Genomic DNA, 25,363 nt, shown 5'->3' on the forward strand with positions numbered 1-25,363 from the left:
ATATTTAATTACATAAAATACATTTTGGAAATATCTAGAACTTTTCATTTTCATTTTTCCTATATCCATTTGCTCATTTTTTTTTGCTCAGGTTGTAAAGGATTAAGCAGTGGGAAATGCATTTAAAAATCTCAAGCAAATTTGTTTATTCATTCTACAAGCAGCTTATCAGGATGGCCACATTTATTACACTTTCTGCCTTCTTACTGTAGTCAAATCCTAATGACTAATTCAAGCCATGTGTTGCACCACTCTTATATGAAACACAGACCCAAACAAAACACAGCTGCAGTTCCAGCTAAAGGAGGAGTCCCCCAGAGTCTGGCAGTTGGAGGGGAAAGCAAATAATTGTATTTCCCAATGGTTATTGCTATGAATATCAGTGCCAACAGATTTTGAAATTTCTTGTTTAAAAGTTTCAGATGTCATTTCTATTTATACAGTCTCTGAGTCACAAATTTGCCACATCGGGCTTTACAATCTGTACAACATACAAACACCTCTTCTCTTTAGAGCCTTTAATCTAATAAGGAAACTTTCCAAAAACATCTGTTTATGGAAGAGACCTCAAAAAGCCAAAAATCTTTTCAATGGAAGAGACCTCAGGAAGAGCAGCAGAGGGGGTGGATAAAAAATAGAAAAGTCAGACATGCAACACCACCAACGTAACATTTTTGTACAGAAAAACAATAGAATAAAGGTTTAGACTATAAGACTTGTTAATAAATAGCATATGTTTTGTTATTAATAATTATCAATATTTTCTTTGTTTTTGCTTTTCAGTGCAAACTGGGTTTGAAGGAAGCAGGTTGAATCTGAAGCTTTCACAGTTTCTGGACAGTAAACAGTTGACTCCCCCACTGTGGTCCCCCCACATCAGGACAACACACTTTTTCCACAGATGCTCTCCATCTCTTATGTAAGACTGTTTGAAAGTGAAGTTTCAGGCTGTACAGAGTTTCAGGTGGGGGCGGCAGTGAGACATTCTCAAGCTGTTCCGTTTCCACAAAACATGGTTTCAAACTTTTTTTCTGAAATATGAGATTACATCAGGGAGTTGTCTTTATGTCCCAGCATTGCATTTGATTATTAATGTTAATATCATCTTCATTGAATTTTTTTCAGCTTGGGAATTTTTCTCAAGGTGGTCAGACTTTGCAAAGTGGGATTTGCAAAGAAAAATAGAAAAAAAAAGGAAAAATGGAAAAAAAAAATAGAGATATTCAGAAAGTTTGCATCATTTGGGACAAATCACGCATTGCATAATTTTGTAGGTGAGCCTCTGACTGCATTAGATTATCCAATTGCAAAAAGGAACCAAAAGAGCTACAATGGTCATGTTTTTCAAGTTGAATAGGAACACAAAGGGCAGAAAAATTAATGTTGACACTATGAGAGCCATTGCGTGCTTGTGAGGTGGTGTTTGTGGTTATTAGTTTCTGACCATTTCATTAATAACTTGTTTTCAAAAAATGCACCAAATATGGCATGCTTTAAGGCACATCCAGCATCTTATCTATTTTTTTCTATGTAATTTATTTATTTTTTCAAAATAATTTATTCTTTAATAAAGAGAACAGAAACTCACTGACACACACAAATCTGGGGCACAGGAGTACTGGCTGCTTTCCGGGGCTTAGTTAGCTGCCACAGTGTGCTGTGTGTGATGTAGTCTTCTTCATGTGGAAAGAAGAGGGATCAATCAGCTAAGCGGCCCCCAACTGAATTATGCCCCAGGGCAACACAAGACAACCAACAGAGCTCCAAGGAGGCTCTTATATCTATAATATGTTCCAGCTGCAGGTGTGAAATGGCGGCAACACAAGAGGTTAAAAGCCTGGAATTAACATCATATACCATACAACAAGTTTCAAGTCCTTTGCTCAACATTTACAGAGAAGAAGTCGCTATAAAATCATCATCATAGATCTCAGTATTATAAATAAATGCTCATTAATCCTTTGACCTTGAGCAAACTGGCTTGATTCCATTCAAAGCAATGAGCAACTTAACAAGAAATGACTCAAAATTTAGCAAGAAATTAGTCATAAGTTACAAGAACTACCTGAACTTAGCAAAAACAAAAGAAAAAAAATAGGAAACTGCATGAGAAAAAGTGCTAAATGAAATAAAATAATAATAAAAACTATATTTTTGCCTGTAACTTAATTTTAAACATATAATTATTGTAACTGTTAATATAGTTTTATTTAAAAAATGTTTTTTCCCTTGTTTTCTAGCTGATTTTCAGGTCATTTTCTTGTTACCGTTATTATTATTATCATTATTATTGTTGCTGTTTGTTTTGTTCTTTTTTTTTTGTTTTTAAAGTTTGCACACACAAAAGCGCGCACACACACACACACGTCCTCTCCGCGCTTCCGTAGTGTTGTTATTTTCACCCGGAAGTACTTTTGGGTCTTTGTAACGTCATTAGGTGCCATAAAGATGGCGGAGTCGGAGGAGGAGGTGGACGTCTTGGTCCAGAGAGTTGTCAAAGACATCACTAACGCCTTCAAGAGAAACCCCAACATGTGAGTACAGTTAAGTGTGAACACAGCACGCAGACCGGAGCGGGGACTGTCTAATACAGGGAATCGTGAACCAAACAACAGCCTGAGCTAGCCTTTCAACTGTGTGGGCTCGGACTATCACCTGGAATGTGAGCGCTCCAGGAAAAGTTGATAGTTTAGCCGGTTAGCTTCGTTGTTTGTTCGTTCTCTCTAATAGTTAAATTGAAGAGTTTATAAAAACACCCCCGAGGATACTATTAAATAACTAAATATAGACTGTGTGTCATTTGGTGTCAATAGTTAGCTCGCCCTGTGATGGCTGTCAAAACTGTGCCACACTCTGCACGGGCCAGCAACATTAGCTCACGAATGATGTGATTAATTAACGTCTCCTTAGTAATAAAGTATATTTTTTTATACACTTCAATAGCGTCTATTTTCTGATGCTCCCGTGTTGTGTATGGCTGCTTTATTCTCTGTAGAGGTAAACCGGCGCCAGGCTGTCAGGGTTAGCAGATGCTAACTTAGCTTCTTATCTGTTTGTGATAGACATAACTAATGAAGCAGCTGATGTCAAAAGCACTCCATCGTCAACATTATGAAATAAAGTAAACGTTACGTTATATATTATAGCCTGGGTTTTTATTTGCTTAAATCATCGAACTCAGCAGGTTTATTTTTGGGACAGGCGTCTATATGGGACAGTCCTTTAATTCCTTTCATACAAATTGAAATTTCTTTAGCTGAATGTAGACAGATATAACACATAAACCTACTTTTGAACCTTTATGAAGGAAGAGTTCTTGAGGGCAGATGTGTTAGACTGCGCTAAGTTTAGCTATGTGGATCAAATAAACTTGTGTTTGTTATGTCTATACTTAATCCAACACTGATTAACCCTTTGAAACCTCAGCAAAGTGTTTTGATTTCTTTAAAAAAAACATGGTGAAAAATGCATTGACCAACCTGGCAAGAAACGAGTCAAAGGTGATGAAGAAAATGGCTTAAAAATGAACTAAAATAAGAAAATGACTTGAAAATGAATGGAAAGAAAATGACTTGAAAATGAACTAAAACTTATTTCAAAAGGGCCAATTATTACAAAATTATAAAAAACAATCGAACCTGAAATTGTTGAAAAAACCCCTGAAATTATTAGAAAAAACTGCAGAAAAATGTCCGGAAAGCTATCTTATCATTTATTTTAATATAATTTAAAGCTATCGTTATAATTTTATGTTTAAAATTATGTTAGAGGGGAAAACATACATTTAGTTTTCTCATTTTCTGCACTTTTTTTTCAGGTTGTTGTCTTGTTTCCTTTTCTTTCCTCCTTTTTTTCCTTTTTCTGGTAATTTTCTTGTAATTTAAAAAAAAATGTCTTGCTACTTTTGGCCAATGTATTGTTAAATTGCTCACTGTCTTCTTGCCATGTTTTTGAAAGAAATCAAACCAATTTGCTCTGCTTTTTGAAAGGGTTAATTTTAAGATATTTACCCTGAGTGACGTGGTCAAACCATCCCACTAATTCTGTAATTCCGTGATATTTTCTGAGACGGTTATCATGCCGTAAGAATCTCATACTGTCGCAATTCAAATATATACCCCGCTAAACTTTTGAACAGTCACATGATGCAATAACACCTCTTGTAGCTCCTGCTGCATCATCAGGGAGCCAGTTCCTACTGACAAGCACATAGCCATAGCATCATGTGACCTAGGAAAGCCAAAAGAACATTTAAGTTTTGCGAAATACGGCTCATGTGAGCATAAAAACTTTTTTGGTGATAAATGAGAGTTTTTTCAGTATTGATGTGTTTCCATTAGACGTATTTTATGTTCAGAATTTCAGTCCATTAAACCCACCTACTGATGTGCCGCTGATGTTCAGGTCCAAATTCTAATGATACTCTTAAGTCAGGATATTTTTGAGTCTGAATGTGCTAAAGAAAAGCCACACATTGTCAGAAAGTATCTTCCATGTTCACATACAAAAAGTTTCAAACCTGGCTCAGCCCTGACTGTCAGTATCTGCTCCCACAGAGATGAGATCGGTGTGATCCCGTGTCCAGAGGCCCGCTACAATCGCAGTCCCATTTTGTTGGTGGAGAACAAGCTTGGTGTTGAGAGCTGGTGTGTCAAGTTCCTGCTGCCATACGTTCACAACAAGCTGCTGCTCTACCGTCAGCGCAAACACTGGCTGGAGAGGGAAGGTAGCCCTACTCACCTAACATCTACCACAACATAATCATGCCTGATGGTTTGATGTGTTCTTTTTTTATCTGAGGAAGCTTGTTTTTGTGATAAATATGTCTTTGACAGATTTTAAACCAGAACATATCTGTGTATTGCAACCAGGGCTTTTTAATTTTTAAATTTTAATCTAATTTTTATACATTTTTTTGAGGCTGGCAACAAGGCTGTAAAGCAGTATTTGGCATGATGACGTTCTGTAGTCTCCTTTGGCCACTTGTCAGCAACCACCTTTTTAAAGACACATAAAAGCGTCACAGTGGGGTATTTACTTACGTGTTTATGTTATAGAACACAACGTGAAAGTCAGCTTGTGTTATTTCAGACATCTAACCAAAAACCCTTTCAAAAAAACCTTTGACTTTGAGCTGAGGGAACCAGGCATGCTAAAATGCTAGCTCATTTCTGGGTTTTAGGACTCATTGCTACACCACTCTGTTGGGTCAGTGGTTTGAGATGAGTCCTAAGACTGTTCTGTCAGTGATTCAAATCATCAGCCAAGGATCTGTCACTTTAAACTTCATACTGTCAGCTAGGGCAAAAAAATTTTATCACAATAATTTTCCCCATATTGATCTATATCGATATTTATCACGATATATAATTTGATAATGCTGCTCTTTCCCTGCCAGAGTATTTTTATTAAGTTGCCAGCCAGTACCAGCATTTTTGGTCGATTTACTAATCTTTCAAGACCTCCAGAATATTTGCCAGTGTTTTGAACATATAAATAATATAAACAACAAATACGTAAAGACAAAGAACAGATCCTCAGCTTTCATACACAAAAAAACATTTAATTCTAGCTTCTTCTGTTCCTTTTTTTATCACCATCTGAATTTGTGCATTTTCTTCCCAAAAAAATGACATTTCGGACAAAAAGCTGAGAAAATATCATTTTTGTCAAAGGTCATTTTCAAGAGCAAAATCAATTTGATTTATACATTTTCTTATGTCAACTTGAATTATACAAAAATAATGCCTAAAATAATAATCCGTTTGAGTTATAGTGGAACTATAGAGTGGAAAGTTCCCCAGAATGTCAGGAAACACCACAGACAGAGCAGTCCCGAAGGAACGGTTTTGCTGTGATCTCTGCATTTACATATTGTGAATATGTAATGATTTTTACATTACCCATCCGTAAAGTATGATAGACTGCGTTCCAAATGTAAACAAGATTGTAGACATATTAAACACATACAAACAATGGGAACAACACTATTGTCTATAATCTAGTAAATGTCATGCCTGATCAAATTGTAAATCGCAAGTTATGTGTATTTACATGCTACAATTGTTTGATCCATGTAAGAGCAGCTGAAGACGTGAATACTGGGCGATGCAGCTTTAACAGGCTGTGCGCGCACAGTTTATGTCAGACAATCACTTCTTGGCACAACACCAGCTTGACGACCGCTGTCAGCAATGTTTGCGGTTATTGAGAGCAGCAAGCGTGGGAATAAATGACCATAGCCTACATTTCCTGCGTGTTCACTGATGTTCTGGATAAGTTGCTAAATGTTTCTCCTGTTGCACTTTTTAAAAAAAAAAAAAAAACTCGCTGAGAGGGTTGGAAAAGTCGCTCACTAGCGATGAAGTCGGCACATTAGTGGACCTCTTCTCCCGTCACCCTGGGAACGTAGATTGTCTTGTTTGTTTGTTTTCTTCACCTGTGCACACTCACCTCAGCACAAACTAAACTTACAGTGAAAAATGGGCGTGTACGGTGACGCGTATCCCCACTGCTGACTGACAGACGTCCAACAACTTCTGCTGTATGACACAGCACTTCGGGCAAGCTGTTTGAATCTAGCTAGGTCTATCCATATGGAGTAAAAATGACCATAGTTTGTCATCGTCATCAACGCACTTTTCATCACGATCCTGTATCAAGATCGTTTTATCGCCCAGCACTGCAAGGCAGCTTTTTAACTTTTCTATGTTTTTTTTGTTTTTTGCTGTCTCATTGTTAAAGTGTAAGTAAAATACAGAAGCTATTTCTTGTGATTCCTTCCTCAAAGAAACTAACAGTTCATGTCTGTCTGTCCCTCAGCTTTAGCGGATATTACCTGCACTCTGTTGCTGCTTAACCCGGACTTCACCACCGCCTGGAATGTCAGGTACAGATACAGCCGCTCACAGCAGCCGTTTACAACACAGCTACTCAAATCTTTCTTCTTATGAATGTCAGCTGCCCATTGTCTGTGCCCTTGAAAGTGTCCAACATCTCCAGTGTTTACCCTGACTGCACCAAGCAGCTGTGTGGCTGAAATATGACTTCTTTTTTTTTTTTGGCATGAGGTGAGGAGGTGAAGGGAGGAGAGGGTTCTATCTCATTTTCCTATAGACTTAAGTTATTTAGTGCTTACGTAGCTTTGTGTTCAGGTATATTTACACACATAAATGAATGAGAACCTTTGTGCTTTCCTCATAATGTCGGCACAATGATTATAACAACAAGCACCCGGTCAATGTCATAAATGAAGCAAGCGATGCTAATCACTGATTCAGAATTGTCTTTTTTTTTCTTTATGTTAGTAACACACAGTAACATTACAGCAAACACAGTCAGTGTAAGGAAACACAAATCTGTGAAATACACATTTGTAGGATCCATCTTGGTAGAAAGCTAGCGAGTTTTCTACTTGCCCCGATGTTTTTTTTCTTTCTGGAGGCGGCTTTGATATGCGGGAGAACCAGCGTGAAGCTCAATATCCGTCAATATAAAAGACAATTGACATATCTGCTTACAGAGATATTGATTTTACACAGTATTTGGATAGAACTTCCTGGAAGAAATGTCATATTTGTTATTTTATCGCTGAAAAAATGACAATACATTTAAGCAAATGAACACCGTTTGATGATAAAACAGTGTGGTGGTACAAGTTAATTCTGGGGAAAAAAAGAGAATCAAGAATGAATCATGAAAAGAATGATTGACACCTAGCTAGCTGCAACCTAACACGCAGCAGATGTAAACGGTCAAACAGTGGGTGATATAGATCACACATTAACTACTAGTTTGTTTTTTCAAATCACATTTGAATTCTCAGTTGAATTTAAAAGATTGGCTCATCAAAGGAAGAAAGAAACGGGTGCAAAGAAGTGAAGAAGGTGAAGAATGATGTGTATTTCATTATATGCTACTGTACTTTATACAGCAACTCCAAATTCAGAGGTAAATATCAATATAAGCTGGAAGATGCACAGTCACAAAGCTTAAAACAGGGCTGTTTTTCTGACTTTTCTTTGTAAATACCTTTTTTTGCTCTTTATGCCTTTATTCTGATAGGACAACATAAGTGTGGAAGGGGGAGAGAGAGGGGGTGACGTGCAGCAAAGGTCAGAATCAGACGCACGGCCGCTGCAGGGAGGAGATAGCCTTTTGTACATGGGGCGCCCCTGTTTTTTTAACTTTTTAGTGATGTGTGGTTCTTGCAGGACAGCAACGCTTCAAATATATAACGCATACCATAACAGAATTACAATAACCTAAAACATCTACAGCAGGAAAATGCGACGAGCACGTTAATGCAGCAGGATTTATCCAGAAACATCAGACAGAATAAGGAAAAGAAGGGTTCATGAACAATTTACCGCACAATGACTGCTTTTACATTAAGTACTTAAAGTATATTTTGCTGATTATATTTACAAAGTTACTTTTACTTCAGTACAATTTTGAATGCAGGACTTGAGTAATTTTTATTACAGTATGATATTATTAGTACTTTTACTACAGTAAAGGATCTGAATACTTTCTTCACCACTGCCGGCAATCTCTCCTCACCCCTTCATCTGAGAGGTGCCGTAAATCTACTTTTGAAAGCGATGTGCAGCCACATACTTGTGTACTATTTTTACAATAAGTGCAAAATTGTCTGTGGTACCTGGCCAGTGCAACTGATAATCAAGCTGACCTACGAGCTTGATCGAGCAAGCGACGGCGGACAGTGAAAGAGCAGCGGTATAATTATTAGCGGTCATATGTTGCATCCTGCCACCCAACTTAGAGTCGATGCAAAATGAAACACGGTCAATCAGTTTATGTGATGTAGTGATGACCGTTTAAAGTGAAGTGGGCTTATTTCAGCAGCTGACATCATTCACCCTGTGACTTTGTCCATGAACCCCAGAAATGACCTGTTTTGGATTCAAAACTATGATTTTTGCCAGGAGTGACTAGTTTGCACCTATTTGAGAAGTGATGCTCACGGTGATGAGCGCAAAAATTTTTGTGCATGTATGCATTCCTCAACTCTGCTGCTATAACTCCATCCAAGAGGAAATCCAGGACCTCTACGTGAAAAAAGACCCATTACTCAAAGATGAACATAGAGAAATACACATGATCAGAGCTCAACATGCCACAGTGTTGCTACAGCATGCTACACTGACCCCGTGGAAGAGAACTGTGTAGTGCTCTGTAGTTCTGTTGTAATGCATTTTACAATGGGATACATTGTTGTTGCAGGAAGGAGCTGCTGCAGTGTGGAGTTCTAAACCCAGAGAAGGACCTCTACCTGGGCCAGCTGGCCCTCACTAAGTACCCTAAGAGTCCGGAGACATGGATACACCGGTAAGAGCACTCATTTCTTCTCTATACACTGTAATATGGGCCTTTTTCACTGTCTCTTTTGGCCAAGCCAAACCATGCCACACAGATTTGTGCTTCCTTTGTCAGTTTTAACATTCTGAGCCAATATTCAAGTTTGATTCAAACTCGACAGACACTAAATAAAACTCAGCTAAACCATCATGGTAGGTTTGTCCACAGCTCCAGTGATCACCAAGGAGTAAAGTTTAAAATGCTCTACGTGCTGTTTTCCCGCTCTATCCCAGCTGTTGGTGGAGCAGCAACTCCCAGTCATTCTTCGGCCCTGTACTCAGCCAATCATCAAAATATTTCTCTAATAGTCCTGCCGTAGTCTCCAGCACACCTCTGTCTAAGTGAGGAGCAAAACTTTCATGCCTAGTAATGCACACACGGACTCTCTCTGGTCTGTAGCTGACGACAGCATCCAGCAAAAACTGCCCAGCTGAAGTTCAGTGCAGCAGAGTGACTCAGTCTCTGTTGGCATCAGAGGGCAGATTCAGCCACTGTTTACTCTCAGCAGCTCAGGTTTTGGATGTACCCCCATCTGCAGTGCTCTCTTGTATGCCTCAGCTGCAGCCTTGGTGTGTTGTATAAATCCCCTGCTGAAATAACTAAGTCGGCCAGTATGCTGTAAAAATATCCTCCATCACAGCCCATAATAATTGATTTCATTTATCCAGGACAAGAAGGAAGAGTTGTTTATGTTTTGTTTTTTTCATCTAGAGCACAGCCCACCCGGATACCTAGAGGTGGAGAGAAAGCCGAATTAGCTTGTAGTTCTTCAGAGTACCACTGATGTCAACAGTTCACAGAAGTACCACAGATTTTAAAGCAGCCCCCAGAAACAAGAGTTGTGTTTACATGCTTTTTCTTAATCTGATTGAAATCAATCTGATTAAAGATTTCGGGTCACCTGTTTCACATGAGATGTCCTCCAATATGATTTGCTGATTACATGCGCCGACGCAGGTGAACAACCCTTGACAGGGCTGCCAAATCTCACATTGACCATGAGCCACATGCAATTGACACACATTTTCACACACTCTCACGTCACAAGTGCATTTTCTGGCAGTGAAAAGTAAATAACAGATAACTTCTGACAGCAGCACAGTGCTCTCTTCTTCTCCTCTCACGCACCCACAGAGGAGTGAGTTACTATGGTTACAAGGCTATTCAAGCTGCTTGAGTATCTTGTCTGCCCCCTCAACCCCAAAACTGAAGTCAAACTAACGGCTAAAATGGTTATTTTAGGGCACTATTTGCTGTTGCTTTGATGCCTATAATTAAACAACAGTGTTGTATCATGTCAGGTTCCCTTACGTGAGGATGGAGTGTGCACAGAAAGAACGCAGCCAGAGAAGAAGCAGGTTCATCATTTCCATAATACAAATTTTCTTTTGAGCAGTTTATGAAAAGGTTTAAACTACCCCTCTGCAACTGCTTAAAATTTGAATGGGTTTGTGCCTCTTTAAGCTGACTGAGGTGTTAATATGGATCATGTTTAATCTGACTGGGCTTTTAAACTGATTCTAATGAGATAATAGGGCTCCTTGTAAGTGTGTCTACAAAGAACACAATAAAAAAAATGTTGTTTCATGTCTCACATTACCCCCAACATGGATAAATGAAGTTAATGATGAAAAATGGCAGTTATCCTTGGAAGAGAAGAATTAAATGAAGACAGAACCATATAAGAGTAAGGTGAAGGCTGGTGCTCAGCATTGCTCTGCTTCAGTCTCTCTGATAGTCAGTGTCACCTAATTTAGAACATAGACTTTTGACTTTCAGATAATAAAAGTAGTCTTTTATTCATCTATCATTTGTCTCATTCAGTGGCTGAGATGCAGTGACACATCACGGAAAGGTCACATTTTCCATTTGTCCAGCGCTCTCATAAAAGAGGACCTCTGCATATCCATCAGCTGCACTTTGCATTCTTTGTATTCTTTGCACATTCAGGCTGCAGTTTTACACCTGGTACATGCTGTTAGAGTACAAAATGATGTCCCCTTTTGGCTGCTGAGTATGATGTCATGTCACAGCTTCAGTGGCAGATGGAGACACACTGTGATTGTCCGCAGCAGTAACAGAACATCAGGTTAATGGATTCACCTGAAACAGCAGTTGTTGTCTCCCTGCAGACGCTGGGTTCTGCAGCAGATCCTGCGTCAGTTCTCTGCCGGGGGCCACGGCAGGAAGCATCAGCAGGGTGAAGCAGAGCAGGCTGATGCAGAGAGGAGCCAGCAGCTCAGTGACCATCTGGCCCGGACGCTCCATCAAGAGATGAAGGTGTGCTCTGACGCCGCCTGCCGCTACCCCAGCAACTACAATGCCTGGTCCCACCGCATCTGGGTGCTGCAGCACATGGCTAAGGGCAACGTCAAGGTAGGATGAGATTCCATATTCCATATTCCTTCAAATGCCATCAGTGCATTTTCAGACACTGAACACCATGAGCCCAAACTGCTCTCTAGTCAGCATGCATACAGGCCTGGATTTCAGTGTAGGATTGTGGGTATTGCACATGAGTTTATTGATTCTCACAAATCTAGCACTTATAATTTGGGAAATTCCTGCACACATTTATAGCAATCCTCACCCCACTGGGATACTGAATGAGGTCAGTGCCTGGGTCAAAAGTGGGAGCTTGAGTTGTTGAGAGGTTTAAAAAAAAAAAAAAATCATGACGCAGTTATGAAATCTATCTGAATATTTTGCATAACATTTACTCAATGCAGTGCATGATATAATAATAACAGTAATAATAATAATAATAATAGCAAAAAGTAATAATTATCTTCATTTGTTTAACAATTTTCATACAAAAAATGCAGCTGAATGTGCTTTATTTGCATTGAGTGCTAAAAAATAAAACCTAACAATATATAGGCATATTTTTATTTATAAATATAAAAATTAAGTTATAAAACAAAATGCAACATAAAATACAATACACTACACTACAATACAATAAATGTATTATACAGCACATTATACCATAACTCTGGAAATAAGTTGCAGACAAGCTAGAAGTGGAAAAGAAATAAAAGAAATATAAATGGAAAAGAAATATTTAACAACAAAGGGCAAAAAAGCAAAAGTGCAAAAGAAGCATGAAACAAGTTTATAAGAAATAACAACCATAATATGCAGTAAAAAAATAAATAGAAGGTGGAATAAATGAAAAGCAAGAGCACAGAAAAGGGTCTGGAGCTGCTTATATAATACACCTTGATTAAAACACCTGATGGCAAAATTGACATAAAGATAGTCTTATAAATATGTTTTGGATTTCCTTCATATTACTCCTGTGTTGTTGACAAACAGCTGCGCTCACTGCCACGTTTGCACACAGGTTTTCCACGATGAGCTGTCGTCTATGCGCCTCTGGGTGTCCATGCATGTGTCTGACCACAGTGGCTTCCACTACCGCCAGTTCCTTCTCAAGGAGCTGATCACCGAGCTCTCCCAGACTCCAGCTTCCACCACCAGTTCACCCCAGCACTGCTGCAGCACAGCCCCCAGAAGCAGTCCCCAGCACCACAGCCACAGCCAGGCCAACGGGGAGCTGTCGGGAGCAGAGGCAGCTGCCGAGGAGGAGAGACAGCTCAGCTTTACTACGGTCCTTCAGCTCTTCCACCAGGAGATGGAGCTGTGCTCAGACCTCATCCAGTCCTTCCCTGGTCACGAAGCGCTCTGGAGTCACAGGTGAGACCACAGAGGTGAATAATACACAAACCATTTATCATTTTGCAGCGGCTTCTTGTGAAACTACTGCTCCACATTAAGAAAATAATCAGAAGCACAGTGCAGCACTGGTGTGACGCTTGAAGGAATATTTGTTGCATGGGTTATTTCAGTTAAAAAAAACACAATGAAGCCCTGAAAAGGATGTCCTGCTGCCAAAAGATTGATATTTGTCACCTTTCTTTGCTGACATTGAGGGTTTTTAGATTTGTGAGATTGCAGTGTTTGCATTCTTTAAATCGGCCAAAAGCAGTGGGGGAATGTAACTAAGTAAATTTACTCAAGAAATGTCGAAGTACAATTTTAAAGTAATTTTACTTCCCTTTTATACTACCTTCTGCCATTACTTCATTAGATTGTCTAAAAGCTAGTCACCAAATGCTTAACAAATTGAGATTTTTCATGCAAAAAGCACAATAAACTTATAAAATACAATTAATGCATTAATTGCAAAAAAATTTTTTGTCTTCATTGATTTCTAAAGAATTACTTATTTCAAATACCTTTCTTAAATATGTTGAATTAAAACAATTTTCTCAGTTTAAAAAAAAAAGATTTGTTAAGACTTTGTTATAAACAAAATTGTCTTTTTAAGATTGGAGTTTTTATTGTGTTGAACAGCCCAACGGTTAGATAGTTTTAAATCATTTTAGTCTCAACCAGCTGCAACATGAATGCTTCAGTAATTTAAAAAAAAATCAATCTATAATTTAATGTTATGCATGTACATTTACATTTGATACTTTTTGTTCATTCAGCTGATAATACATACATACATAACTCTAGCAGAGAAGGTCCCCTGAAGCTTTTTTTGTGTTTTGCTTGAATCAAACAGTCCAGTCTAAAAGTTTTAAATTTCTGTCAAAAAATGCAACCAAAAGCCGGTAATCTCTTCCGAGCAGTAGACATGCTTCAGTAGTGAAATTCGGGGCGGTAATGATGTTTAAAATAACAATTTGATACTGATTGTTTTTGCTGTTATTTAATTCCCCCTTTTGTGCCGTGGCTGTTTAAAGTCTTACGGCTCTTCATTATGCTCTTTGAATGAGCACAAATTCAATCACACACAGTTATCAAACAACGTTTCGCAAACAGAACTTTGTAAAAAACTTAATATAGTATATCATAATTTCCTTTCTATTTTTATTGCTGTAAAAACATCAACACATTTCTCTTTCAAACAGCTGTATTTATTCAAGTTTCAGGCCAAAAACTAGATTTTACAAAGTCACATTCAACACACGATAGTAGTTTAGTTTAATTTAGTTTATTTGTTTCACATAAAGAAAGCACAATGAGGATAAAACATATAAAATGTACATGTGAGGGTTTGGTAGAAACCTATACTGGCTTATATAAAAAACACACCCAGAAAACACATAAAAAAGTATATATGTGTCACAGTATACAGTATCTCACAAAAGTGAGTACACCCCTCACATTTTTGTAAATATTTTATTATATCTTTTCATGGGACAACACTGAAGAAATGACACTTTGCTACAAGGTAAAGTAGTCAGTGTACAGCTTGTATAAGAATTTACTGTCGCCTCAAAATAACTCAACACACAGCCATTCATGTCTGAACCACTGGCAACAAAAGTGAGTACACCCCTAAGTGAAAATGTCCGAATCGTGCCCCAAGTGTCAATATTTTGTGTGGCCACCATTATTTTCCAGCACTGGCTTAACCCTGTTGGGCATGGAGTTCATCAGAGCTTCACAGGTTGCCACTGGAATCCTCTTCCACTCCCCCATGACGACATCATGGAGTTGGTGGATGTTAGAGACCTTGCGTTCCTCAACTTTCCGTTTGAGGACACCCCACAGATGCTCAATAGGATTTAGGTCTGGAGACATGCTTGGCCAGTCCATCACCTTTACCCTCAGCTTCTTCAGCAAGGCAATAGTTGTCTTGGAAGTGTGTTTGGGGTCGAAATCATGTTGAAATACCGCCCTGCGGCCCAGTTTCCGGAGGGAGGGGATCATGCTCTGCTTCAGTATGTCACAGTACATGTTGGCATTCATGGTTCCCTCAATGAACTGTAGCTCCCCAGTGCCGGCAGCACTCATGCTGCCCCAGACCATGACACTCCCTCCACCATGCTTGACTGTAGGCAAGACACACTTGTTTTTGTACTCCTCACCTGGTTGCTGCCACACATGCTTGACACCATCTGAACCAAATAAGTTTATCTTGGTCTCATCAGACCACAGGACATGGTCCCGGTAATCCATGTCCTAAGTCAGTCTGCTTGTCTTCAGCAAACTGTTTGCGGGCTTTCTTGTGCATTATCTTTAGAAAGGCTTCCTTCTGGGACGACAGCCATGCAGACCAATTTGATGCAGTCTGCGGTGTATGGTCTGAGCACTGACAGGCTGACCCCCCACCCCTTCAACCTCTGCAGCAATGCTGGCAGCACTCATACGTCTATTTTCCAAAGACAACCTCTGGATATGACGCTGAGCACGTGCACTCAACGTCTTTGGTCAACCATGGCGAGGCCTGTTCTGAGTGGAACCTGTCAGGTTACACTGCTGTATGGTCTTGGCCACTGTGCTGCAGCTCAGTTTCAGGGTGTTGGCAGTCTTCTTATAGCCCAGGCCATCTTTATGTAGAGCAACAATTCTTTTTTTCAAATCCTCAGAGAATTCTTTGCCATGAGGTGCCATGTTGAAAATTCAATGACCAGTATGAGAGAGTGTGAGAGTGATAACACCAAATTTAACACACCTGCTCCTCATATACACCTGAGACCTTGTAACACTAACAAGTCACATGACATCTGGGAGGGAAAATGGCTAATTTGGCCCAATTTGGACATTTTCACTTAGGGGTGTACTCACTTTTGTTGCCACTGGTTCAGACATTAATGGTTATTTTGAGGGGACAGTAAATTCTTATACAAGCTGTACACTGACTAGCAAGCTGTACAAAGTGTCATTTCTTCAGTGTTGTCCCATGAAAAGATATAATAAAATATTTACAAAAATGTGAGGAGTGTACTTTTGTGAGATACTGTATGTATAGGGTTAAAAAATAAAAATCTGAATAGTTATTGTGAACGTCAATCATAGAGGGATCATTCTTGATCTAAACAAGATGTTTTTGACAGCAGAGCTTTTTTTCAGTGACACAGAAGAGTCAAGTAAATGAACATTTTCATTCCATAAGACGATTCCAGGATATTTGACAGAAAAGTGACCACAGGAAGCGTTTTACAAAGGAATATGAAGATTCTGAGCCCGTCTGTTTCTATAATTATGGAATTGAGACATTTTCAACAAAATAGTATCTAAAACTATGGGGTCAATCTGTAGCCTTATATTTCAGTTAAAAGACAAATGTACAGATTTGAAGAAAAAACTTTTGCTCAATACTAATTTTCATTGAATAGAGCTTGACTGCATCATAATGGAGCTCTTACGCGATGATAATGAGTTTATTGTGCCCTTTCATTCCGAGGGCCTCCTGGTTAAGATCACTGTCCATCTTGAACATATTTTCTGTCATCCGCGGGACGCCTGCTGCCTCTAACCATCTCATCACACAGCAGTGAGATCAGAGAGTCCATTGGCCAAACAGTCACTATAATTTTTGTACCTAATCTATAATGTCCCCTCTTTTTAGCCGGTGCAAAACTGAACAAGAGAAACAAGACCAGGTTAAAACCTCGTATTTGGCCGACCATGTACAGTGGTTCTCAACCTTTTTCTTCAAGGACTTCTTCACTATCATTGAGTAAACTGAAGACATATTTTAGGGATATTTCGTATTATATTAAATATATAACATTAACAACTGACAACAACTGATAAACTGTACAATTAACCCAAATGCCTACTGCAGGAAGTTTGTGTGAGATTATGTCAAACTAGGCCAAATGATGAATTTTGAGCATTTTATTTGCTGGGAATATTGCATCAGAGATGAATTTTCCTGATATTGTTTGAGACTTGTTATATGATTCTATATACCTACAATCATACATTCTTTAAAGGCTTCTTTATTGAGAAATTCCTTTTGCTTGACCATCTTTTCGATGACAGGACGAGTCTGTTTAGCAGAGAGTGAAGGTTTTGTGTATACACCTTGTGCTCAGGTCTTCACTGTGAGATTAAAAAAAAGTATGTCTTGAACATTGATGTAAACTTAAAAAGATACATTTGCATTTAGTTATCTTCACAGAAATTAACTAAATGCTGAGATAGGCCTATTGATCATTTTATTTGATATATTTTTTATGTTTTTCAGCTCCCCTTAAAATTAAGAAGGCTTCATAATCCCCTGGGAAGCTTTGGCGACCCACAGTGTGGTTGGGAGGGCGGTGTGTGAAACGCGTTGTTGCGGTCCAGCTCAAAATTCATGTCGCTGTATGTTAAAATGGAAAACATTAAACTCAACATTAGACGCTGTCACACAGCGGAGGGGAGCTGCTTTCTCTGGAGCTACACCCACTGATCATTAACACATCCTCGCTCTGCAGCTCTGCTTGGACCCGGAGATGAACATCCCCATGTGGCTGGCGGAGGCTGTGCTGCCTTCGGCTGCTATCAGAGCCAAACTTCGCTGACACTGATGTGCATCGTCTGTTTGTGAATTGTATTTTAGCTTCTGAATAACAAAAGGAGAATTTTGTCATTGTGGCGGCAACTCTGTAACACGTAATATTCACTTCAGTTCAAAATCAGTGTCTGATTTCCTTCCTCTCTTCTCTAGATTGGCAGCGCCACCCGCTCTGACACTGTAACACTGATAAGTTAATAACTTCTAAATGAATGTAAGGCTTGTGTCATGCAGACCCGACTGTTCCTCACACAAACTGAAAAGTAGATCTTCTCTCTCCAGTGTCCAAAACTGACATAATGACCGCGGATGGCTCTTTAGCTGTCTAGCTTGCAATTTCCACCATGCTGCCATGTTACACTGCCTACAGAGAATGAGGAATAACATTACAGTAATACATGACCGTCAGCATGTCCGCGCCTTTTTACTTTGAAAGAGCAACAGCCAATGGGGAAACAGCGACGTCACATCATCTGTCACTCTGACCAGTGCTGCAAACTTCATCACTCACTCACAGAGTTTCATGTTTATTGAGCTGGCCTCGCATGCTGCCATCCAACCAAACATCAGCCACTGCCATCGATGAATGTCAGTTTACGAATTGATTTGTTGATGACAATCAACAAGGTGACTATCAGCCAACGTTACCAATACCAATACCAACGTTCATATAATAAATCGATGCATCCCTAGTATTTTCTTCCCACTAGTATTTCAGTATTGCACAGTTGAAATTTTTTTTAAAAAACTAAGGGAGCATGGACTTCTTTTCGGAGGGCTGCTGGCTCACAGCTGTTAAACATGGGAGTTTAGCATGGTCCAATAAAAGCCAGTAAAACAAGTACAGTTTGTAGACGATCTGTTTGTAGAATACATTTCAGTAATACATTGTCGGATGCACGTTTTCACCCCTTCCAGGCGACATGTCTTCTACTTATGTCACCACTGGAGGAGAGAACACCAGCACCACTGCAGCAGCAGCAATGGAGGCAGCACGTCAGTCCACCTGAACAGCAGCGAGCCAGGCCCGCCCAAGGTCAGCGGTCAGGGCTGTGCAGGCAGGGGGGAGGGTGTAAATGGACAGGGGCAGGCTGCTGAAGCTATGGAGGTAGACGGGGCATCCTTGCCAGACCCGCGCGACAGTAAGCGACTGAAGAGAGGTGTCCTGCTGCCCAGCCCCCCCGCCCTGCCCTCTGAGCACAGCTTTGTGAGCAGCGTCCTGGACAGCTGCAGCAGTCCCGAGCAGAGACGTTTCGCCCTGGCGTACAAGAAGTGGTTAGACACCGTCATTGGTCAGCAGCCTTGAGAGAGAGGGAGAGGAACAGTAAGCCCCATCAATCTTTCTCAACATTGAAGTTGCCTTTAGACACAGATTTAGGATCAGCTTACCTACCTGTAGTGCTGACTTTAACTAGTAGTGCTTCAGATGCAGTGCTGACTTTAGAGAGCAGTCATGGTGCAGCGTGGTTACTGTCCTGTCCTCCTCACAGTGAGGAGAGAGGACGGGGTCTTAGAGTTAGGAGGTTTTGACGACACTGTCTCTACTTCCTCGGAAACATCTGGATACTCTTGAGCTTCATCTGAGCCAGTGCCCCTTCAGAATGGAAATCTGCACACACACGCAGCCTGTTGGCTCGCTGTGTCTGTAGGTCGATTCTGTTCGTGTTTCAGGTGTCTCAATGCCTCAGGTCAAATTGCCACTGCTTTTTTTTTTATTGCCAGTTTGGCATTCATCTGAGTATATCTTCATTTCTGATCAAATATTTCAGCAGAGAAACTATATGAGGCTGCCACAGAATGAGGAACAATGTCTTTGCAGAGGTGAGAGCAGAGCAGAATTCACTGAGTGTGACTCACTGAATATCACACTGGCTGGATCCTACGTATGGATTTCCAAAGTGGACAGTATGATAGATATACTTAAACAAATAAATAGAATAATGATAAATAGAGTAAAATATATCAATGACTCAATAAATTGTGACATTATTTAATAAATCGTAAAAACTTAATTATTTTGAAGTGTTATTTCATCATTATTTGCACAGTAATGGTTTTATTGAGGTCAATTTTTTTAGTCAAAGTTCCTATCTTTCAGAGTTGTGGTGGCCACAACTCTGACATGAAAAGTGACATTGGGAAAAATGCCAATATGAAATAAAAGGGGGATTTTTAGCTTTAATGGAGGAAAAATTAATTTCATGGCCAATTGTTACTGTACAAGTGATGAGATATGATTTCTCATAAAAGGAGTTGAGTTTTAATAATATTTTGTTACTTAGCATTACTTACCATTCTCCGATAGTACCTTACAGAGTACAGAGCGACAAGGCGGCATAACAGACTGAAATTCCTGCCTTGAAGACACAGTGCAGAAGTGGCCAGTGTGTCCCAGAGATCATTGAAAAGTCTTTGTCAGTGTTTGGTTTGTCTGTTCTGGACTACTGTAGAAACAGTATGGCAGACTCCATATGTAGATTTAATCAGCACAATTAATAAAACAAAATGAAAATATTCTTTTTTTAGGTTATACCCTCATAAATACATTGTTATGAATATTATAGAATTTCTGCCAATAGATGCCCCTGAATCCTACAAACTGGACCTTTAAATCTTTTTTTTTTTTTTTTTTTTTAGAAAAGATTAGAACAGAATGACATTGGCTCTGTGAAAGACTTTTTTTCTTTTTCTTTTTGAATCAGTGTGTTGAAATTCTCTCAGCACTCACCTGTTGCAGTGGCAGATTTTAAGCACAGTCAAAACTTTTTGTTTTCTTAGAAAATCCTTGGATTTCCACTCTGAAGGTGGTAACATTTATTAACCATGTAATTTTCTCTCTGTTCTTCTGTTGGTCCTTGGTTGCTGCTCCTGGTTGATTTTTATACTGCTGAACATTGTCAGTAAGTCCGAACTATGTAGCCAAGTACTAAGTTACAGTAGCTTGCAACAGAAAGCCAAAAAGCTAGTCGTTAGCTGAACAACAGCTTATGTCTGCTCTGTGAAAAGCCATGGCTAACTTGCAAGTCTTACCTTCTGCCAACCTGAAGCACTAAGTCTATAAGCAGAGAAATGTTAGCTTTACCAGTTTAGCGGTACTGATGTTGGACTTTGAAGGACGGAGTGCTAGGGAAGTGAGTCTCCCCCGACATTCACACTGGTGCTACATGCTGCCGTTTCTACAACTACTTCATCTGTTACAGGTGTGTGGTGTGCAACAGGTGAACACTGAACAGCACTTTGGACTCTTTGATGATAATAGGCAATCATTGTTTTGTGGGGTATTATTGCTAAACTATTTTTGAAATATTGTCTGTTATTTTGCACCAGGCTAGTTAACAGTAGCTGCTTTATGTCACTACCTTGTACAAAAATAGAGGTAACATCGAGAAGGTCAAAGTCTACATTCTTTCTTTGTTTTAAAGGGATAGTTTGGATTTTTTTGAGGTGGGGTTGTATGGGGTATTTATCCATACTCAGTGTACTCCATACAGTAGATGACTGTCTGCACACAGAGAAGCTAAGCAATATACTGTTGTAAATGGGGGCCAGCAACAAAATATATTTTAGCCACGTAAAAAAAAATCTATATCATTTTTAAGTGTATGCTATATTGAGAGTATTTTCACTATTCCACATTTCCATTATTCAGTCTTTTTCAATGGAGAATTTGTTAACAGCTTCAGTTCCCCATCTCAAAGCCACCAGACTTAATTGACAAAAACAGTCATTTTAGTCTGCTGAACAATGGAGCTTCTGCCCCTTCTTCAGTTAGTTTGTTTGTGTTATTGTATGGTTTTGGTGGATCTGAATGAACCCTTTTAAACACCAAAGTCACACAACAACACAAACTAACTGATCAAGGCACAGGTGGACCTGTAGCTTCTGTGTTCAGGGATGTTAAATCACTGTTTTTCTCAATGAGTCAGGATCTGAAGAGAGCAATATAATGGCTTCATTTTCTAGCTCAGAATCACTCTGAACATGTACATGATGTTAGAAAAAGTCATGTTATGTCATGTTAGTCCGACCGAGACCGAGACACATGTAAACATGCTAGTCCGACTGAAATGGTTTTGGTTTTAAGTCAAATTTCTCATAGTCAGACTAACACACCTAGAAATTGCTGTTTGGGGTTGATTTACTCTTTCATGTATATACCTCAGTCGGACATGAACTGGCCTAGGCTTGCTCCACATGGTCCATTCTTCCCCCAAGATGAAGGTACAAAGTAAAACATAGAATATGTATAAAATGTACAGTACCGAAAAAGTAGCATGTCACTGTTTGAAATGCAACCTGTTTGCCGCTTGCATCCTGTTTGGTATGTGATGTACTCGGTCGAACAGAAGAGGGTCCACTAGCAACTAGCTGAAAGGAGGCATAATGCCATCTACTGCGGAGAACTCTGGCATACTTCCATCAATAAATCGATTCTCCCCTGGTGCTTGCATCATTGTATTTTAGCCACCTAACATCATTATGTTAGGTGGCTAAAATACATATTGTTGCTGGCCCCCATCTACAGCAGTACATTTCCGAGGTTCCACGTCAAACTCCAGGCTGCCTCTCCAAACTGGGGGCATGCTGACTGACATCTACTATGTGTAATACACTGACTTTGGATAAGTACTGTACATCATACAACCCCACTTCAAAACATCTGAACTACTCCTTTAAGGAATCATTTCTAGCACTCCTGTAAAAGTTGTAACATGCTGTATCTGCACAGTCCATCCCTTCAATAATGTAGAAGGTGGAATCGATAACGCTTCCCACCCCATCGTCTCATCTGTATCGATAAGGGAAGAACTGTATTCTTGAATTTGAATCTAACAAGTCTGAAGTTACCCTGTATTCCAGATAGTTGCCTAGAAAACATAATGGATTACAGTTTGTATAGGATCCATTGTTTTGTTGCCTGTGGATGTTTTGGGTTGTTGTTACTTGTTGTTTGGCTTTGCCAATGACAATATCGGCACACAAGTGAACAAATAATGTTGCACAGATGATGTTGTTCCATCAGTGTAGCCATGGACACATTCACTATATGTACTATGTGGTCACATGCATCCCTGATCACATTGAAATGCGACAGGAGCATCGGCGTCCCAGTGGGCCCTTGGTTCAGTTTGGGTACTGTCACATCTGTATATAGAGGTTTGAATAGATTGGTTTGTTCTTGAAGACAAAATGGCGGCTGTGAGGGGGAAATGCTATATTTGGTTTCAGTAGCCACTGTCTACAGGCTGGCTCGCCATAATCGCCCTGGCTCCCCATCACACTGTCCCCATGTGCTTCCATGTAACCCTTACCACGTTGTACTTAGCTTCTCTTAGAAACTACAATGTAAGAGTTATGACGTAAGGCGCTTTATCACCTCAAATCACTGTGTACATGATCATAGATAATCTTGAAACCAGTCTTTTTGAGCCATGTATTCTTTAGGGTTGGTCATCGAGAACGGGTGCATATCAGAACTGTACGGTGGGGGGATTTTAACAACCTTGCAGACCTAGAACACAAACTTTGAATACAAGACTATCTATGCAGAAATGTTTTTTTAAAGGTTCAACAAGCTTTTAAAAAGAATAATGTAGCTTCTGTTTTTTTCTAATTTATTCTTCAGTTTACTTCCGTGGAGGGTATGTCCTTCATGAATAATCCCTAGCATCTCATTAATTTTCTATTTATTTATAGAGTTTCAAGTCTTTTATCTTCACTTTCAATGTTTTGTCATCTGCTTACCAAGAAATAAAGCTCATCTGGGATAAAAAATTTTTTACTTGCTATTTATTTAAAGTCTGAGGTGTGTGTGTGTGTTTATGTGTTTGTCTGTCTGTCTGCCTGGATCACTTGATGAACTACTGCATGAATGAATTAGACATTAACCCTTTGAAACCAGGGCAAATTCTTTTAATTTTTTTCAAAAACATACTAAGAAGACAATGAGCATCTTGAAATGACCTAGAAATCAGCAAGTAATTACTAAAAATACGCACAAGAAAATTACCACAAAAAATGTAATGAAATGAAAAAGAGGAACAGTTATAAAAATAAATAAATAAAAAACAAAATAAGGAAAATAAAAAACATTACAATTATGTTAAAAAAACAAACAACTATGACTATATTTCTTTAAAAAACAAACAAACAAAAAACTATTCTACTAATCTACTATTTGCCAGACCCTTTGCCAAGCTGATCCTACATTAGCAACCGTAACTATGCGCAGGAGGCCAGCTTTCAGCAGAAGCCAATGTCCCGAAGCACTGTGTATGGCACCTGACAGCCCTTACCCAAAAAGTTTAGAGGGGGAAGAGAGAAGAAGAAGAGAGATGTCGAATATGGATAAAACAGTGAGGAAGAACACTTGAACAGCTGAATCCATCAAAGATGGATGAAAACACTTTTGTTTGTTCCAAGGTAAGATGGTAACTAACATTAGCTAATGCTAGCTTTGTGTGCTAAGTTCGATAATGTTAGCAAACAAAGAGGGCTGAATATATTCATATATTCATATTCAGGCCTTCTATAACGCTCACCAAATTGCTCTTTCTCTCTTTCCCCCTGCCTTTTTCGGCAGGGGGAAAAAAACAATATATATATATATATATACACATTTCTGTGGTGTGGGTTCTACATAAAGGAGGGGGAGATGTGCAATATGGGGGACACTGTAGTTTCACAGAGACTATGCATATGTGAAAGTGTGTGGTGAAGGTGCCACTAATTTAAGAGCTGCTAAATGATTGTGCAACTGTACACTACTGATCTAGATTCCACTTGGAGGATGAGGAGGAAGAAAAGGTGGAATTCAGAGCAGATGGGTGGGAGAAAAGGACTGGAGATGAGCTTGAAGAGAAGAAACACAATCACAAAGGTACATACTATATAAAGCTCTAGGAAAGAATGCAGAGAAGGCTACAAAAAGACAGAACATTTTTAAAAATATGTTGTTTTTTCTGTGACATTATTGTAAATACTTATTTTCCCTAGTTTTTGATAATTTTCCAATAACCCCCCCCCCTTTTAAAAATGAATAGGTCATTTTCTCCAGCACCTTTTACTAATTTTGTTTTTAGTTTGTGGGACATTTCTTGGCAACTTACCCTTTTCCCCATGTTTTTTGAAAGAACTAATACCAATTTATACCAATTTATAGTTTCTGGACCTTTCTCCCCATTTTTTGACAATATCTCATAATGCCCGAAGCTAATTTTCAGATCTTGCCTTGCAGGATATTACTTCTTCCAAGTTGCTCATTATGTTTTTTTTTCCCTATGTTTTTAAATAAAATCAAACCAATTTTCAATTTTCTCAGATTTCAGGGGTGTAAATGCTTGTGAAAGAAGTCTGAAAGCAGCGTCTGAAAGTTAAATTGTTGAAGTTTTAAAATGGCAGAAATGGATTTGAAACAACAATTAGACCATGATGACGAGAGGAAACAAAAATAGAAAAAAGCGTTACTGAACATTTGAAGGAATAAATTAGATGTGTTTTTAAGTTATCTTTTTAAGTTAGTACAAGCACAAATCCTTCAAAGGGTTTTAGATTCTCAGATCCTCATACTTGAGGTAGAACAAACACCATAATGCTTTTTCTTATCTTTTATATGTCCCCTTCATGAATTGGATGGTTGTAACAAAAATATTTCATACAACAAAATACCGCAAAAAA

General features: G+C 39.1%; 1 protein-coding gene across 1 annotated transcript; it reads left to right on the forward strand.

The window, feature by feature from the left end:
• Positions 1-2,445: 2,445 nt before the first annotated feature.
• On the forward strand, positions 2,446-23,461 carry ptar1 (protein prenyltransferase alpha subunit repeat containing 1). The gene is made up of 7 exons (XM_042488191.1): positions 2,446-2,534; positions 4,557-4,726; positions 6,823-6,889; positions 9,247-9,351; positions 11,514-11,757; positions 12,728-13,080; positions 18,605-23,461. The coding sequence occupies exons 1-7, from the start codon at positions 2,449-2,451 to the stop codon at positions 18,990-18,992; spliced, it is 1,413 nt and encodes a 470-aa protein (XP_042344125.1). The 5' UTR covers positions 2,446-2,448; the 3' UTR covers positions 18,993-23,461.
• The last annotated feature ends 1,902 nt before the right edge of the window (positions 23,462-25,363 follow it).

The sequence above is a fragment of the Plectropomus leopardus genome, chromosome 6 (genome assembly GCF_008729295.1).
Source record: "Plectropomus leopardus isolate mb chromosome 6, YSFRI_Pleo_2.0, whole genome shotgun sequence".
Classification (NCBI taxonomy): domain Eukaryota; kingdom Metazoa; phylum Chordata; class Actinopteri; order Perciformes; family Serranidae; genus Plectropomus; species Plectropomus leopardus.

Excerpts from the sequence above, each read along its gene's own strand:
- ptar1 (XM_042488191.1), top strand. The coding sequence starts at position 2,449 with ATGGCGGAGTCGGAGGAGGAGGTGGACGTCTTGGTCCAGAGAGTTGTC. Across the intron at positions 6,890-9,246 it reads ACCACCGCCTGGAATGTCAG|GAAGGAGCTGCTGCAGTGTG; the intron begins GTACAGATACAG and ends TTGTTGTTGCAG. Across the intron at positions 11,758-12,727 it reads TGGCTAAGGGCAACGTCAAG|GTTTTCCACGATGAGCTGTC; the intron begins GTAGGATGAGAT and ends GTTTGCACACAG.